Here is an 18,963-nt window from a genome sequence, read left to right on the forward strand (position 1 = left end):
TTGTAGTTCTCATGTGCATGAAAGATCACCCTTCCTTTGAGAAAGGGAAGAAAGCAGATCAGAAAAGAACATTGTACCAAGAGGGTCAGAGAAAAAAAACTTTTGTGCCCTCTCAGGGTTGAAAAGAAAGGCAAGCCTAGTTCATACCAGAATAGATTGAAATCTTTGCAAAGGAAGAGAAGTGTTTCCGTTGTGGAGAAGAGGGACATATGGCTGCCCAGTGTCCCGAAAAGCCTCTAAGGTTTAAGAAGTAGAAAAAGCCAAAAGAACTACCAAAGACCTTGGCGGGAGTAGTGCCTGACATGCTAGGGATAGTGACTGATGCAGAGGCCAGCGAACTTTGTCTCTCATGGGGCAAAGTAAGAGACCAGAATGTGCTGATTTTGGTTGATCAAGGAGCCACGGACAACTTCATCTTTGAGGATGTAACTTTGAGGTTACGAATCAAGGCAAAAGAGTTGGGATGATCTCTCGATGCGAAGATCTGTCGAGGTAAATAAGTTCGAGTTACGCCGCTTATTGGAAAGCTTCGGATTCATATTCAAGATTGTTGTGTGGTAGAGGAAGAAATTTTCATCTCTACGCTGAATCATTATGATGTAGTTTTGGGAATTCATGGTTCCTGAGAATAAGAGTACATATGATGATGCCTGAAAGAACCCTTGTATTCAACAAAGAGCATTGGATTGTTGCTAAAGAAAAAGGAGAAACTATACATATTGTATTTAGTGTTTGAGTTGGAAAGCTACAAAGTATTCCCTTTATGCGTACATGATTTTTGTCGAGATAAGGTTGAAGATCACCCACTGAGTTAAATCCAAAAGAAAAAGATAAGTTTTAGTTTCTAGAATCCTTTAAAGATTTCTTTTCAAAGTTTGTGCTAGGAGAGCTACGACCAAAGAGACCGGAGGGTCTAGCATTGAGCCTCCCAACTAGCCACCCTTTGGTGAGTGCAGTTCAAAATGAGGAGAGCATGGCTCAGGTACATGACTTGCTCTCCAAAGAGTTATTTGACCTAGTTCTTCTCCCAGACGCGCTAATAGACCCGTTAATAGACACGCTATTAGATGCACTATTAGACGTGCCCGTAATTTCTCTATTCGAACAACGCCTATAGATGCGCCAGCTATTTTGTGCATCTATAGTTGTTTTGTGTTGTGTATTAGTTGGCCATCTACTCTGACATAATTTAACAAGGGCAATCATTGACTACGAGTTTGTAGGTCAATTCCAATTCTCTGACATTAGCTTTAGAACATGTGTTAGAAGAACTTGAAGATGTTTCTACAAGTAAAGCACCCTCTCATCCAAGCCCTTGCTCTGAGCCAAATGAGGGGTCACAATTAGATGTAATATTCTTTGACTGCCAAATAAAATCCTCCATACTATTATCTCCCTTTAAAGCCTCCTTTACTATTCCAAATTAGTTTGTCAAACAAAGACTTCGAACTCGAACCATGCTCTTAGCCATATTAGAATGAGAAACTTTAAAAGGAAAGCGACAAAGAAATGTATTGATCTTTTTCTCTGGTGTTGTCTGTTCAAAAGAAAGATGGATCCTATAGTATGTGTCTTGATTATAAAGGCCAACAAGATGACCATTGAGAACATGTTTCAAATCCCAAACATGGATGATGTGTTGGATAAGTTAAAAAGGAGCAATACGATTTTACTTTTTCTTTTTCTTTTTTTGCATGAGAAAGGCTTCTAATAAGTTGAAAAAGAACCTGCAGAGCTAGCTTAGAGCGGAAATACATCATGCATGGCATGAACAAAAGGGTCACCCAGAACAGGTTGATAGAAAACCTCAGGAAAGAAACGAGGGAAGAGGCTAAAGCGCCACCTCACTCTTACTATAGTCTGTGAGAAGAAGGGAGAGCCCGTTCAGTCTCTAAGAAAAATATCCCTCCTAGCAGAGGCTGCCTCGAACATGGTCGCCGAGTGGCCATCAAAGTATGTATGGTTTGAGTCTAGATGCTAGCCGTGGTGTGAGAGGGATGGACCTGAGATCCATCCAATGGATTTTCTGCATGATTGATTTGAAGAGTGCTATCATGAAATAAGATATGCACAAGATGGCTTTTTGGACGACCTTTAAGCTGTACGAGTCCTTGGTAATGCCTTTTAGACTAACGAATGCTCCTGCTACTTCGAGCAAGATAATGGACCTGATATGTAGACCTCATAGACTTTTCACAACTACTTTCTTCGAGGATATTAGTGTGCTTTCGAGGTCAAAAGAGGAGCACAGGGATAACAAGCTCTACACAAATGGTAAGAAAAGTGAGTTCTTTCTGGATAAAATCCACCATCTTGGTCATGTAATTTCTAAGGATCTGGAAAGAAAGAAAGAAAGAAAGTTTATTAAAGTCTTCGGAAGACCGATGGGTCTATGAGACTGTGAAAATCTTGATACAACGAGCTGTGGTAGTGGAGCTACTAAACGAGCATCCATACCAATGCAAAATGCAAAATGCAAAAAATGCAAAAATGCAGATGGCAGTACTAAGTCCTAAGTACAACATAGTCATGTCGATGGTCGACTATATATCAATCTCAGCATCATCATCAATATCATCATCATCCCCAGCAACAGCAAGATATCAAGATGGATGAGGCAGTGGAGGCATGAAGTCGGCAATAGAGTGCTGTCGGCCACTCAGAGGTGCGGTCCTGGCACGTCTCTTGGCCGTAGCTCTGCGTCTAACCAGGGCTACTGTGACCCCCCGTCGGTTGGGCTCCGACTCTAAACAAGGAGGGGATGTCTCCAAGTGTGATCTGTGTGTCGACCCTCTGTCTGAGCTGTCGGGTCACGGGCTCCGAGTCACGGTTATGTCGAGGCCTCGTCTCGTTGGGGTCCATGTGATCTAGCTGAAAGAACTCCGTGATAGAGCTCTAAGAGGGATCAACCGAGGAAGAAGTCTGCTCCTATCTCCGTGCTCGGAGTATCCTCTTGCGGTGTCTAAGTGCCTCATGAATGAAACCTGCCAAACACCGTTGGTCTGGGTAGGAGAGGAAACAGGCTAACATCCCATAACTATCCCTGAAGAGGCAGTGGAAACGTCCTCGGATCTCATAGTACATATGACACCTGAAGATGAAATGCTCCTCTGTCTCAACCTCCTGTATGTCACATAGTGGAGCAGAAGCAGCCCCTCCTGCAGCCTCTTTCTCTGTAGAAACTCCTCTTACAGTAGCTCTGCTAGAGCAGCTCCTCTTGCAAGGTGTTTCCCACACAAATCCTGCATTGGCGCTTTTCCTATGCAATCGTACTCCAACGGCTACTCTCAATTTTGAGGCAAATCTCTAATAGATTTACATTGGTTTTTTGCATAGCTTTTGAAGTTGTATCAGAGAAGCAGAAGCACACAATTATGCTAAATTAGAATCTTGCTTTCCAGCATTGATTAAGTGCTACTGATGTGTGGAAATAGTGATAATTGTGCAGTCATCTTCCCTCAGGATTGGAGAGCCCTTGGAGCCTTGAGCACCCTAGCTAGGCTATCTTTTTTAGAACTGCCTATGTATATAGGCTTACTGCTCAGCCTTGAGCTTCATTTTCATGTCCTATACATAGCTCTGGCTATAGTCTTAAGTCCATTCAGTTTGAAAGGTGTTGATAAAATTTATAGTAGCTCTCTCGTAGAGCAGCTCCTCCTGCAGCAGCCCTCCTGCAAGTTATTTCCCACACAAATCATGCAGTGGTACTTTACCACTGCCATCCTACTCCCGATTCAATTTGGAGGCAAACTGTAAATTGTAATACATTCACATTGGTATTTTGCATAGCTTTTGAAGTTGCATTAGAGAAGCAGAAGCGCACAGTTATGCTAAATTAGAATATCATTGTCCAAGCATTGGCTAAGTGTTACTGATGTGTGGAAATAGTGATAATTGTGCAGGCATCTTTCCTCAGGACTTGGAGCCTTGAACACCCCAGCTAGGCTGTCTTTTTGAGAACTGCCTATGTATATAGGCTTAGTGCTCAGCCTTATGCTTCATTTTGTGCCTTGTACATAGCTGTGGCTATAGTCACTTTCAATTTGGAAGGTGTTGATAAAATTTACTTAAACACCACCTTGGTCTTGTATCTTATTGTAATAAAGAGCCTGTTTCTGCAATCTTACATAAAATAATCTTTTCTGTACCCCTTTAAGAGAGCATCGAGAGGTTTTAACGTTATTCTATTAGTTCTGTAAGACCTGGGAGACTGCAAAGAGGCCCACATTTTAAGGGGAGAAGTGCGCCAAGCCGGATATCTAGGTTTTAGATAAGGGCCCACATGGAGAAGACTACCACATCCATGCTTTTAGTAGGCACCTTTTTCTGAAAAGACCAGTTCAGCCAGCTTTTCCTACCTGAAAAGCTCCCAGCTTTTAGGGGCAAAGCCAGTAAGCATGGCTGTCCCTAGTTTTATTGAATGGAGAGTTCCAGTTGTATTATCGTCTTGCTCCTCCATGGGTCAGTTGTATAACAATTTTCTATTGTAATAAAAACCTTCGCCGGAAGAAAGAGGGGGGCGGGGGGCTTCATAGAGGGGTAAACCAGATCTTGAATGTTTCAGCCTACTCCTACCGTTTCCTATTGATTCAAATGGCGTTTCAGAAACATTTCAAAACTACCATGTTTCCTGCATGGACATGTTTCGTGCAACATAGCCTAGAATGCTGTGTCAAGCTGTAGTGGAGGTGCCCCAAAGTCAGCTATAATGGTTTGATGTTGGACCGACAGCTTACTACGGATCATTTGTGACAATAAGAGAACCTAGAGCCTCTTCACTTCGGCCTAGTCTACCTCTGATAGATCAGGCTCCCTACCATGCATGCCCTTTGGGTGGACGAACGAGTCAATGAGAAAATGACAGTGAAACCACAACCGCTCAAGTCTAGCAAATGCAATGTATTGCATGCTTAGTCGGGCCTGCATCATTCGTCGGATTGTGAAAATCGGGCCATAGTATGTGTAGGATGCGACGACCCCACTGGTAATCCATTCAGTTTGAATTGCTCTCTATGCATGACTGCTCGGGATGTGTTCAAGATCATAACCTTCAGGTTGTGTGTCTCACAGAAGCTATGGAGTGCATCCAACCAGCTGTGAAAGGTCAAGTGATGGCTGGTGAAGAATGTTGTATAGTGTGCATGCATAACAGAGCGAGAGTGTGTGCTTTTGGGAGGAGAGGGGGCTCGTCACTCGAGAGATGTCTGCTAGAAGTCCTTGAAGATGGTACTTAACAGAATATTGATTAACTCCTCATTCTGGCGAGCGAAATCCACAAGCTGCTTCTTCAGGGGGATCAGGCATGGTACTCATGTATTGTCTTTTTCTCAGTTGAAAGGTGATGCTTAGTCTTGATTTTGAGTTGACAGCGTAAAGCCTTACTCTCATTCGTATGAGCTATTGTAGGGTACCAAGCTAAGGGATGGCGGGCGAGTGGTGTGGGTGGTTTGTGCGAAAGGGTTCAAGGTGGCCTCCTGAAGGGATCAGGTGATCAGAGTGACTTGATCTTCTATGAGCGGGATGTCCTCGAGATATATGAATAAAGTGGAGTGGTGTTCGGTGTACTCAGGGGGGAGGCTATGATCAAAGTAGATGTCATGATATGTAGTGTGTATGGGTGGTATCGTGGTGCACGTTGTGTGGCGGGGGATGGATAAACTAAAGAGGGATAGTCGTGGTCAGCTTCTGGTGGTGGTGGTGAGTCAAAGAAGTCAGTGATATGCGGGGCGAAGGAAGTGATCCCCATAAGATAGCTAACTACACTAGCACCTCCCAAGTGGGTGTTGCTATGCGGAGCGTCCTCTCAGACACCCCTCCCAGTACAGCCTCGTCCTCGCAGCTTTTCACTCCTGGTTTATCAAGATCTTTTGCGAGTGCGGTCACAGATTTCGCTCAGTACCCAGACAGGTGTGAGGGTTGGGAGATCCTAGGAGATGAGATTGAGCGAGATTTTTAGTCACCCTTGCGTACAGGCACCTCGTCACAGATTCTTCCTCTCCCTCTTACCTATTCCAGGTGTAGAGTTAGGACGGCTCAGCCTCTTTCAGCTCTTCTGACTCCTAGACCTGACCCCAGGATGGTTGACAGAGATCTGCCCGTTGATCTTTGGTCCTTTTTGGCTCGAGTGGTTTCCACAGACTCCCTCACTAGATTGGAACTTCTCCCGGTATTTTGTCGACGGTCAGAGGAGGTAGAGGAGTACTTGGGATCTGTTACTCTATCCAAAGAGGGGCACATTCTTCGTTTCTCCGCAGGCAGCTTTCGTTCTCGGGGGAGCGAAAGCTGGTCAGATGAGCTTCTTGACAGCGAGATTGATAGACAGCTTTTGAGCATGACTTAGTTTTCATCAGTTCACCGTATTGTCGGCTCGCAGATTCATTCTTGCCCTAGGACTCTTCGACTTGGCTTCGGAGGCAGGGCCTTTCTGTTTCTGTTCTTTGAGATACAGGGAGACTTTGATTTGCCCAGGAGTGCTGGTTGGTTTGACTTTCAGCTCCTCAGTTCACGCCAGAGTATTATTCCCTTGGATGGAGCCATTTTACATGAGTTGGGGCAGATTTGGAGCTTGATTAGAGACCGACTTTGGATTGCGCCGTTAGAGAGAGTCATTTGTGCCGCTGCCACTAGCATCCCCTCACTTCCATCGGATGTCTAGGCTGTCTATCATTTCTTGGAATGTGAGAGGACTGAACGGCCGCAGATTTGTTTCAGATGCAGATGGTTGTACATCGAGAGTTCCTAGATTGCAGCTGCTTAGGGACTCCCTTCGATTTATTTCCTCAGGGTCCCCTCCAGACATTGTGCTTATGCAGGAGCATAAGCTCTCCCAGGACAGGATTGACAGATGCAGATCCTTACTCAGAGGACAGAGCCGACATATTGGAGCCCAGCGGATGGTACGAGGGGAGGAGTCTGCATCTCAATTTCAGCTAGGTGGGCCCCAGATATCACCCAAGAGGGTACACTAGTGGAGAGCAGGGCATGCTATGTTATTCTTCAGATTGAGAGCACAACAGTTGGTGTTCTCAATGTGTACGCTCCCACGGATCCAGTCCGCAGACGTGCATTTTGGAGACAGCTCAGAGAGTCCCTTCCTCAGGCAGACACCTGGATTGTTGGAGGAGATTCAACATGGTTGAATTCTTTGAAGACAAGTCGGGCCAGACAGAGGGTGGACTTTCTGATAGGGAGAGAGTGGAGTGGGATAGTTTTGTTTATCATGCTGGACTTCATGATGCAGCTCGATTGGACGACTTTCGTCACTTGGCTTATAGTCTTCAGTTCTCTTGGTCGGGGGTTTTCGATGGCTCTCTCTCTTTGGCTAGGCTTGACAGGTTTTATATTGGCCATTGGGGCTAGGCCAGAGGAGGACAGATTGGGATCCGCCCGGGTTATGTTTTATCTGACCATGCTCCAGTCCTATTACAGATTCTCCCTACCTCTCGATTGGAGAGCACAGGCTTTGTGAGAGTTCCGGACTTTGTTTTTTAGGAGGCTTGGTTGACAGAGGACACTCCTGAGGATCAGGGCTGGTTGATGTGGGTAGAGGGGGCTTTGGCTAGAGTCAGCATGGCCTGCCAGTTGAGGGCAAAAGAGGAGAAGGAAAAGCTCAGAATCAGAGATCGAAACGCAAGAGCGGAGGTATCCAGACTTCAGAGATTGATTCATAGCTTTCCTCGTTCTCTTTTCATCAGAGGGCAGCTTTCAGAGGCTCAGGAGAGACTAGAGGAGGTTCAGGGAAGGAGGGCTCAGTTCAGGTTTTACTCCCAGCAGACCTTCTGGATCCAGAAGGGGGATAGATGCTCTAGAGAGTTCTTCAGGGCAGTGGGTCAGAGATACTCTTCGGACAGTCTTCGTAGACTTGTGGATGAGGCCGGGTCTCTTCAGACGGATCCTCATCGACTTGTTGAGATCACTTCTGATTTCTATTCCACTCTTTACACCGCTGATCCAGTCACCGAGGAGATGATCTGAGCCAGAGAGGAGATTTGGAGTCATGTCCCCCAGATGGTCTCAGACAGGATGAGTCATGTTTTGGATAGCCTGCTATCACTCCTGGAGATCACAGAAGCGTTACATGAGCTGCCCAGAGATAGATGCCCGGGGGAGGACGGTCGGCATCACATCAGTGTATGTCGTTAAGGGTGTGTTCCTTTTAGAGTTTCTTTACGAGGGGTTCTCTGCTTGCTAGAAACTACATTGAGCTTTTCGCAACCAAAATGTCTTTCTTAGTCCGTGTAATAAAAATAGGATCATCGTTCTTGCCTCACAACCTCAATCCTGCTTTCTCATGTTTTGCATCCCTGGACATTTCTTGGGTCACCCTACTCCACCCCTGCCATTTTTTCAGTAAAAATTTCACTTTCCTTTCTTTCATTCATGCATAATTTCGAGATCTATTATCTTTTGTATGGAAACCTTTTTAAAGCGCAAACAATGATGTGCTTTTCCATGGCAGACTCCAGATGAAATAAAAGCGTATAGGGAGAAGAAGATGGAAAGCCCTTGGAGAGATCGTCCGATTGCGGAGTCTTTGAAGCTTTTTGATGACATGAGGAGGGGATTGATGGAAGAAGGAAAGGCTACACTGCGAATGAAACAGGACATGAAGAGTGACAACTACAACATGTATGATCTGATTGCATATCGAATAAAGGTGAACGACAGTCTTCTTCTCAGCCACTCTTTTCTTACTTTGATCAGAGTAAATGCTCCGCACTTAAGAGCTGACCTTTTGAGTACTCTTTGGCATTTTGGAGTATTCTTCGATTATGATATCATGTAAACTTGGGCAGTATACTCCACACCCTCATGCTGGAAGCAAGTGGTGCATCTACCCAAGCTACGATTACACACATTGCATTGTTGACTCACTTGAAAATATCACCCATTCTGTAAGCTTCAATGTTATGAATGGATTTTTTTCTCATTGCTTTGAACCTTCTCCTTAGAAAGTTTGATACCTTACGTGCAAGAATTAAGTTTAGTGTACTTTTTTCATTTAAAAACAAGATATATTTTTTTCTTTGATGCTGGACAGCTATGCTCTTTGGAGTTTGAATCTCGACGTGCTTCTTATTATTGGCTTTTGGAAGCTTTAGATCTTTACCACCCTTATGTTTGGGAGTATTCACGATTAGTTATCTCAAACACTGTGCTTTCTAAACGCAAGGTATGCTACTTTGCCATGGTGAACTCGCTCCATTTGAAAGATGTGAACTTTCCAGTGCAATATGAGTGAAACAATCATTTGGGTTTTAATACACTGATTTGTACCCAAAAATATACATATACGGATGGTCTGTTTGATGTTTTGATTTTTTACCCTTATATATGCAACCCTAATTCTGCTTTCTCTCTTTTATCTGTTGGTCTTTACATGTTTTTGCAGCTAAACAGATTGGTTACAGACAAATGGGTTGATGGGTGGGATGATCCTCGTCTTATGACACTAGCAGGTTTGAGACGCAGAGGTGTGACACCAGAGGCAATCAACAGTTTTGTACGTGATGTCGGGATAACAAGAAGGTTTTGTGTTTCTCTCTGCTCCATTAATTCTTTCAAAAAGTGTGCATCCCTGACATGCATACCTGTCGAGGCAAGTTCTGGGCTTTTCCCCCCTCTTGGCAAAATATATGCACGCAAATGTGTGATGATGTCTTCAATTGTGTATCTTGTCTGCATGCAAGCATTTTTTTTGCGAGTGTCCATCATCTATTTGGCTTAACATGGCTCTGGATTTAATCTGTAAAGATTCTTTTACCACAGGATTCTGTTTGTTATAAACAAAACATAAATAACCGTTAAATTTCTACCTGCTCACATGAACATATAGACATGGAATATAGATAATGAAAAGGCATGTAACGGGGGTTAAACATGTGGGAAATAGCGACTCCTGTGGCAGGTCAACTACAGCTATGAGTAAATTTCTTGAGGGGTGTGGAAGGGTATGGTTGTATATTCTTGAAGGGGTAGAAGGCGTTGATTATTGTTATACCTAAGACTTCCTTTAAACACGTAGCCAACTCTGAAGGCTTGATGACTACACCATCTCAGTAGATGTTATACGTTTCAGTTGTTTTAAGGGGTAAGTCATTATTGGGTGAGAGTTATCTGGGGGCAATAATTTATGAGGCTCCAAAGCACACCAAATACTCTTCAAACATTTGCTTTAATGCTTACAGGACGATTTTAAAGCTTGGAAATGTAGCATACCAGTTGGGAGATGCCATCCAGTCCCAGGATTCACCACATGTTCCTTGTACCACCTGTCACATGTGTATTACCCTCCTGTTTGTACTTTTCAATCGCTGACTTATCAGCGGTTGTATTCCCCTCAAAGTTTCTACCATGTAAAGGTCAATGAAAACTGTTTAGATTGAAAGATGGTGATGATATACTCGTTTGACTGCTTCATGCACCCCGTGCAATGGAGTCTTGGTCTTGTCCAAGACCTGATCTAAGTTCCTCTTAGATTATGGTCTTAGTGGTTGCTGTCCTCTGTATTTCTAATGAATGGCTACGTCGTGGTACTAGAAGTGTCTATTGTCACTCCTATGATGCAGATGAGTTGAAAGCATGCCACAGGTTGGCAAGAGACACATGCATGTTTTGCACTAGATACTAGGTCCACATATCTTCCTGTCAGCATTAAGAAATTACAACATACCAATTCAAAAATTAATGTGAAATGAAGGACTATAGAAGGGGAAGGGGGAGTACTTCTTTGTTTGGTTATAGGGGTGAGTTGACATGCATAGCTGATATATTCAAAGGATCTGCTTGTTGCTTTGTGTGCAATTGCCAGTCAAGTTTCAAGGCTTTTCCAACTTTGATTGCTGTTTTGAAACATTAATTAATTGATTAATTTCATTATACAAAAATCAAGGATCCCTTCTTCATCATTCCAAACATTAAATCTTAAAAAGTGTGTTCTAGGGCAGTATGCATTGTAAGAGGGCGTACATTGTGACATGTTTTGAAACGTTGAGGTTTCAGAGATGGACAAAGATAATTAAATATTTGAACTGAGGAAGTCGATTGTTATTGTTGCATGATGAGTATGGTGCAATTTAGAGTGGTGAACAAGGAGATAAGGCAGATTGCTTTATTTGCATTATACACTGTCTGGATGAACTTGTAAGGGTCATTGGAAAGGGTTGGGCATCCCCTCTATTGAAGCTGGAGAGTGTCACCTTCATAACTGGCTCTTATAGCGCACTTGCTCCCTTTCTGGAATTTTCGAAGCAAATTCTCGTCATCTTTTGGTTTTTGTATGCTATAACCATAGCATTTGCTGCTGAACTTGTAAAGTCACATTTAATTGTAACATAGCTTCTAACTTATATAGGAAACCTTAAACAATCCTAAAATAAGCATTTATATACTTCTAACTTCAAACAAATACTCTGGAACGTCGTATACATATAGACATTTAAGCTATATATTTACTTTCTGATAGGAAAGAGCAGTTAAATTGTTACTCAATGTCTCTTGTCTTAGAGTTTTGTAGAATAACAAGCGAGTACACGTACTCGTGAGCACTGCCTCAAGTTCTGTCATATGCAAACGATTGTCAAGATGAATGGATGATGCAATCGCTTGCAAATGCAAAGAGATTTGCAAAGTCTATGTGTGTGTGTGTGTGTGTGTCCCAAAGATGCTCCTGCTTTTTCCTTAGGTAAAGAATAAGTCAAATAAGCCAGTAAATGCAGCCTAGGATAAGGGGAAAGCTCCTGCTGCGTTAAATGCTAATGTTTCTGCCTCGATGCCTTCAACTTCTCAATTGAAAGCAAAGGAAAAAACTTTGCAGAAAGCTTGGCAGAGTTGTTACTGCAAGGAGACCTCTTGGAATGGCTCATCTTCGAGTGGAAACACTCCACAAGAAAATTAAGGGATTGGAATTAATTGGCCTGCAATAACAGCAAGCGGCACTCTCTTTCCTGAAGAGGAAGTGGCTGCTCGTTTAACTTCTCCACATCCATTAGTTTCTTCTCAGGGTCGGGCGCCGGATCCTGAGGTTGAAAATGCAAACTTGATCTTTTGGGCTCTCACATGTAAATAGTTTGTAAATATCCTGTCTCATATAACGTGCCTTACTCTCAATGTACAGGGTCTATGTGATCCCAGGAAATGGAAGCTCGTTTGGGGATATCTGCATCAATTGGAGCTTGACATAGTTGCATTGCAAGAACATAATCAGCATATGTATGCTGGTCGTCATGGGTATTTTGCTGGTTATGATATTTTCTATGCGGGAGAACATTCTTTTTCTGGTGTGGTTTTCTTGGTGAAACATGAGTTTCAGCCAGTGGATGCTTTGAATGATAGTCGAGGCATGTCTGATCATCCCGTGCCTTCTACAGGGGGAAGTCTTTGAATGTGCATCGGTCTATGCGTCACAATCTTCTCGTAGGAGAGGTTTAATTTGGGCAGATATGCAAAGTTATCCCTGGAAGCAACATGCCTTTGTTTATGGAGATTTTAATAATGCTCCTCAACTAGGTGACAACACTTCAAGGCATACGCACATGTTAGCCTCTGAACTTCAGCATTGGCCTAATTTATTGACTCAGCTCCCTCTTATTGATCTGTGGAAAGAATCACAGCCTATGCTGCCTGGTTACACTTTTCAACACAATGCTGAGTCTCCATATCAGGCTAGGTTGGATTGATGGTATACGGTTGATCCTCAGCACTATGATATTCTCATTGTCAAATTATGGGTGGATTACACTTTCATGCATTTTGATCATGCCCCTTTGTGGTTGAGGATTGTATATCTTGAGATGCCTGATGACATGCTTATCCACAGAAGATTGCTCATTGTCAACAATTGCAGCATATCATCTTCTGGCTTTATCATGATAGCAAGGCTGCATGCATTTTGTCTGGAGACATATCAGAGCCCTGGACGCTTCATTGTTCAGTTCGGCAAGGTTGTCCTCTTAGTGCTATTTTATATGCTATAGCCACGCATCCAATGCCTTGATATATTGATCGTTTGGTGGCGACAGATACAGATGACTGGTTGCTCAGGCTTATGCAGATGATTCATTCTTCATGCCAAAAACACTCAAAGGGACCTTTCTTCGCTTATGTAGGCTCTCTCTTTGTATGGACTGGCTGCTGGCCTTCACATTAATTTTCAGAAATCCCGTATGTTGCCTTTGTAGGATTGGCACAGACTACTCTGGCCGGGGGAAATTGTTCCACCAGCTCAGTTGATCCGTCATCTTGAATATCCTCTGGGTTGGAGCATTACTTGGCGTCAACAGATTGATATTTTTCACTAAGAACCATCTGTCTTCCTTCATGTCCACCATTATGGAGATTTTCTGGCGGTCAAAGCATGGCAAGAAAAGCTTGTGGTTACTTCCAGTACAGAGATTATGCTCACCCAAATTACATGGAGGGCTGAATATTCTTAATATTTATGTACATATTCTAGCCCACAAAGACAAAATGATGCTTCAGTTTCTTCAAGATGACCGGCCTTGGACTGCTATGATGCGCACTTTACTTGATCACATCACCACTACTGCTTTTGGTTTTTGGCACCCCATGCAGTTGGATTTTCTTTTGGGCTGCATTGAAGGCAAAATCAAAGGGTGTCCTATGGTTTCTCAGATGTTTCTGGATTGGAAGCATATTCTTTCACGTTTGCACTGGAATGGACGAGATTCTGTACTAGGTAACTCTTTGCTAGCTGAGAGCATCCACTGGTCACGGGTTCTTTCTCCTCCCTTGGCTCTTGCAGGAGCCGCGGTGCTCTTATTTTCTGAATGCAAAAGGGATTTCCAATGTGGCTGATGTTATTAAAGATGATGGCACTCTTTTATCCTTCCCTTTGGTTGTTGCAAAATATAGATTGGAAATGCACTATGATCCTGTTTGGCAAATCATTACCCCAACGCTTAAGCCATTTCAGCAAGTACCGCCTTTAGAACTTCAAGACAAGCTTCTATTCTTCCTTTATGCTCGTCCATTCGTCCATTGAAGCTGTCTGGTATTACACTCTCCTCTTATAATAAAGTTATGCTATCACCACCCTAGGTGTCAGATAAGGCAAATCAAATTTGGGCTTTGCATCATCCGGTTAAATGGTGGAGAAAGAGATTGAAGCAGATTTGGCACTCCAAGGTTCCCTTGAGACGAGAGGTCTTTCTATAGCGGGTTCTAATGGGGGTTATTCCGTCTAGACAACTTTTATCATGCAGACGTATTCCTCCAGCTATCTATCGTCGGTGTTTAGCTCCGAGGGAATCCGTATCTCATATCTTTTGGCATTGCTCTTAGACATGGAGTTTGTTGGACATCCTTCGGCATAGATTGAGACTCAGATTCTCCAAGGCTTCTTTTGGCAAGCTTTTCTGGTTGTTTGGGATATCTCCTAGACGGCCGGATTTTGACTTGTTCTTTATTTGGGTTCGCTACTGGGCACTTTGGACTCTCTGGAAAGCTAGAAACCATAGAGTCTTTGGTGATTCAGTTCTTCTACTTTTGTTATCTTTCGTCGTTCTGTGCAGCAATTGCTCTTCGATTGTTTGCAAACTCAGTGCATAGATCAGGATGTATGGATACCCAGAGGCACCTCCACGAGATATCTAGGCTTCCAGGTTGGCATTGAGGTGTCCCTGATGCCACAGTTTGCCCCAGTTCTTGAGAGTATCCGAAGAAAGCTAGCCTACTGGAGTACGGCTAGACTTTCTTTGGCCGGAAGAGCGCTGGTACTCAACCAGGTTCTACTAGCGACTATGTGGTACGTTGCATCATGTTCGTGCTTTCATGCTGACTCGATCCGTTAGGTGAGGAGATTGCTTCGGAACTTTTTGTGGAGTGATGGTGATGGTTCTGAGGACACTAGGGCCAGAGTTTCATGGGATACTATCACTTTACCCTCCTCGCAGGGAGGACTTGGGGTTCTTGATCCGGAGATGCAGAGCAGATCCCTTTTAGTCAAACTTCTTGTTAGAGGTTTGACTTCAGGAGATCATCCGTGGAAGCAGTTCCTATTGCATGGGATTCACCAGTGCACCCCCAAAGCAGTAGGCCAGTTGGCAGGTAGAATCAGTTGGATCTTCCTGACGGACCAGCATTCTCAGCCTTCCTCACCACTTGTGAAAAGGCTTATTCAGATCTGGGATCATTTTCGACAGCACCTCATCAGAGCAGTTCCCTCCTCCAGAGAGGAAATTTCCCGACAGCCACTTTACCATAACCCCCTGGTTCGGTATCAGGGATCTTCCCCTGGTATAGAACTTAGGACTCCCTTGGCCCGATGGCATGCTCAGGGGGTTGTGACAGTTGGAGATTGGTTCAGGGGAGGTGTGGAGATGTCAGAGGAGGTGATCAGAGATAGACACGAGCCACTTGGATAGATTGCTTCCACCAAATTACTGATCATGAGAGCTATTCCTCAGTAGTGGAGGGATATACTCACAGATCGAGCCTATGTTCACCCCATCTCTACTTGGTCAGATTGTTTTAGTCAGGTTGGGCTATGCATTGGAGTTCGTTTAGGATCGGCACCGTTTATTTATTTTGAGACGGACTCCTCTCACAGATTGTATCCCACTCAGCCCCTGGATCGACAGGAGCTCCTTTGGCAGAGAGTCAGGGTCATTGGTTGCCTGGGTAAGGAATGGGCCACAGATCCTTCCAGGTTGACCATTGCAGAAGATACTAGATGGATACTTTAGATTTTTCAGGGTCGACCTCTTGCAGAGCTTGACTGGGACCCAGGTGAATGGGCATGGCCTGCTCCAGTGGCAGGCGATCGTCCTCTTTCCTTTTTCCAGTACTCGACGAGGGCAGGTTACAGGCTTCAGCAGAGAGACTCTCATCACCTACCATCTGCCTTCCAGCATTGGCACGCACAGGGACTTACTGCAGAGCTCTTGCGGAGCTACTGGACTCACTTTTGGGGCATCAGTAGAGCCAGGAAAGTCTCCTACTTTCTTTGGCTCACTATACATAGGGGCATACCTGTGGGTACTTGGCTTCAGCAGATGGGTAGACCCTCCTTGTGTATGCGTTGTCAGCTTGCAGAGGAATCTAGCAAGCATTGTTTATGGAGCTGCCCCAGCTCTAGAGTGGTCTGGACAGGTATCTTCAGGTTGTTCTCACATGTTACATCCGAGTCCTTTCTAATGACATGGGGCGTTGCCCTTTGGGGGAGAGGATCTGGAGCCTTTACTCTCTTTGAGTCAGAGCCAGGAGACCACGGTTTCTTCATGCAGCGTCGCCAGAGACGGGGTCCCATAGAGGCCAGCATCATGGAGCCGCAGGATTTGCTTTTGGTACATGTACCAGCTCAGGATTCCCTGCCTACTTCAGCTGCAGGGTCAGCTTGGGAGGTGATTTCCAGCATTACCCTATGGCGGATATGGTGTTCGCAATGTTCTTTTGTCCTTGGGGACCATTTATGCACGGAGGCTGACACTCTCGCTTCCATTTGGGCGGAGATTATCTTCACTCTCAGGAGTCAGTGGGAGCGGTGTACAGGCACCTCTTTGGCAGCTCGTGGGAGACTTATATCCTTCATGAGGACATGGGACTGCTCATTATTTTTTCATTTGACCCCTTTTGGGATGTCATGGCATTTTAGACCACCACCATGGCTTTTTTGCCACATTGTTGAGGCTAGGGATAGAGTACTTTCTCTCTCACCTGTTGTATGATTCGTTTTGAATGGAATATATCACTCTTTTATTTTTTAAAAAAAAATCTCTTGATGTAATATTTCATCTTACCAGTTTTTCGTGGGATAGCTATCTTGTATTGTAAAGCACTCAAAGTTTTCACTAAAAAAAGTATGTGTGTGTGTGTGTGTGTGTGTGTGTGTGTGAGAGAGAGAGAGAGAGAGAGAGAGAGAGTTGTTAAAAAAAGAAAGTGTATGTGTATGAGAGAGAGAGAGAGAGAGAGAGAGAGAGAGAGAGAGAGAGAACCGAATTAGAAGGGGGCCACTTGGCAACAAAGTGTGTGGGACACTTTTTTAAAAAAATGTAACTAGAGCGCTGCCTAGAAGTGTTGGGTGTTGGAAGCAATGGAAGCTAAAAAATGGAAGTACAATGGAGAAAAACGAGATGTTGTAATAGATTGCTGCAAAACTGAAGTGTGGAGGCTCAAAGAAGAGCCAACATAACAAAACCCTAGGGCTAATGCCCTAACTGGACTAAGTGTCCTAAGTGGCCTAAATGGTACATATACTAACTGTACCAATAGTCATAACTGACTATAACTAGGCCTACAAGGCTCATACCAAGGTATAAGTGGCATCTATGGATAGCCCATGAGATAGCCTACAAACCCCCCTCCATGGTATGAGTTGAAGTATCTTGGACATGGCTCAGGACACCTAAATATATGGTGTCATGGTTGCACATGTTCGTCGCGTAGGATATAGCAACCCATGACTGTACAGAGTACAACAAATCAAGTTACGAAAGGTACTAAGTTTAAAGCTTGCCGAAAAGCCTCAAACTTGGGTCGAGGTAGAGCCTTCGTAAAAAGATCTGCCAAGTTGTCTTCAGTGGGAACATAAGACAACTCAATATCACCCGCTAATAATCGCTCTCTGACATAGTGATAGTGAACCTCAATGTGCTTTGTGCGAGCATGGAAAACTGGATTCTATGCGACAGCCAAAGCACTCTGACTATCAGTGAAGATGACGGTAGGAGCAATCTGACATGCACAAAGATCTGCAAGTAGCTTTTGAAGCCGAACACACTCCACTGTAGCTGTAAAAGCCGCTTTGTACTCAGCTTCACAGCTAGAAGTAGAAACTGTACTCTGCTTCTTGCTGAACCAAGAAACACATGAAGTACCAAATAAAACAGTTGCCACTATGTGACACACGAGTGTCTGAACAACCAGCCCAATCACTATCAGTGAACCCATGCATGACAAGTGAAGTATCAGCCCCATAAAGAAGGCCTAAATGCTGAGTTGCATTTAAGATATCTGAAAACACGCTTCACGGCATGCCAATGGTGCATAGATGGGCTGTGCATATATTTGCTCAATTGTGAGACAGCATACTCTAGATCAAGTCTCGTATGGCATAGGTAAATCAAACAACCAACTGCCTGTTGATAGAGAGTGACATCACATGTACCGCAAACATCCTCAGAAGAGAAGTGAAAACCAGTCTTTAATGGTGTGGAATACTGGCTTGCAATCTTCAAATTGAAAACGCTGCAAAAGCTGTCCAATGTACTTGGATTGTGACATCAAAATGCCCCCCTCACTGCAAGCAAATTGAATGCCCAGATAGTAGTGTGGAAGACCAAGATCAAACATAGCAAATGTCTGCTGCAAATCAATTTTAAAATCTGCAATTTGTTGAACATGTGTCCCAGTTACAAGCATGTCATCCACATAAAGGACTAAAATCAGCAAATCTGTCCCACGCTTTTGGATGTAAAGGGTAGCCTCTGTAGGGCTGTTCTGAAAGCCAAGTGTGAGCAAATGAGAATTCGAATACCAAGTGTGAGGTGCCTGCTTCAATCAATAGAGGGCCTTTTTCAAGCGGCATACCTTGCTTTGAGAACCTTCAACCTCAAAGCCAGGAGGTTGGGAAACATAGACTTCTTCCTGCAAATGCCCATGAAGGAAAGCTGTCTTAATATCAAGCTGATGTATCTGCCAATGAAAGTGGGAAGCAAAGGCAATAACAATGCAAATGGTAGTGATTCTGGAAGTGGGAGAAAGAGTCTCCTCAAAGTTAATGCCATGCTGCTGAGCATAGCCCTTAGCAACAAGACGGGCTTTGTAACGGTCCACTGAACCATCAACTTTCCGTTCGATCTTGTAAACCCACTTAGTTCCAATGGCATTCTTGCCATAAGGCAAATCACACAACTCCCAAGTGTCATTCTAATGGATAGAATCCAATTCAGCTTGCATGGCCTTCATCCAACAATCATTCTGAAAGGCATCTTGATGATATAATGG

General features: G+C 44.0%; 1 protein-coding gene across 2 annotated transcripts in view; it reads left to right on the forward strand.

Moving 5' to 3' along the window:
• OVA9 (glutamine-tRNA ligase, putative / glutaminyl-tRNA synthetase, putative / GlnRS) overlaps nucleotides 1–18,963 on the forward strand; it is a 187,316-nt gene that overhangs the window by 131,148 nt on the left and 37,205 nt on the right. For both annotated transcript variants that reach the window (XM_087373033.1, XM_087373034.1), the window contains 4 exons: nucleotides 8,459–8,656; nucleotides 8,796–8,894; nucleotides 9,041–9,172; nucleotides 9,392–9,528. In XM_087373033.1, the coding sequence (XP_087229159.1) occupies nucleotides 8,459–8,656; nucleotides 8,796–8,894; nucleotides 9,041–9,172; nucleotides 9,392–9,528 (566 nt within the window). The remainder of the gene's footprint in view (nucleotides 1–8,458; nucleotides 8,657–8,795; nucleotides 8,895–9,040; nucleotides 9,173–9,391; nucleotides 9,529–18,963) is intronic.

This window comes from Dipteris shenzhenensis, chromosome 3 (genome assembly GCF_047967505.1).
Source record: "Dipteris shenzhenensis isolate YYH24624 ecotype China chromosome 3, Dip_SZ_1.0, whole genome shotgun sequence".
Classification (NCBI taxonomy): domain Eukaryota; kingdom Viridiplantae; phylum Streptophyta; class Polypodiopsida; order Gleicheniales; family Dipteridaceae; genus Dipteris; species Dipteris shenzhenensis.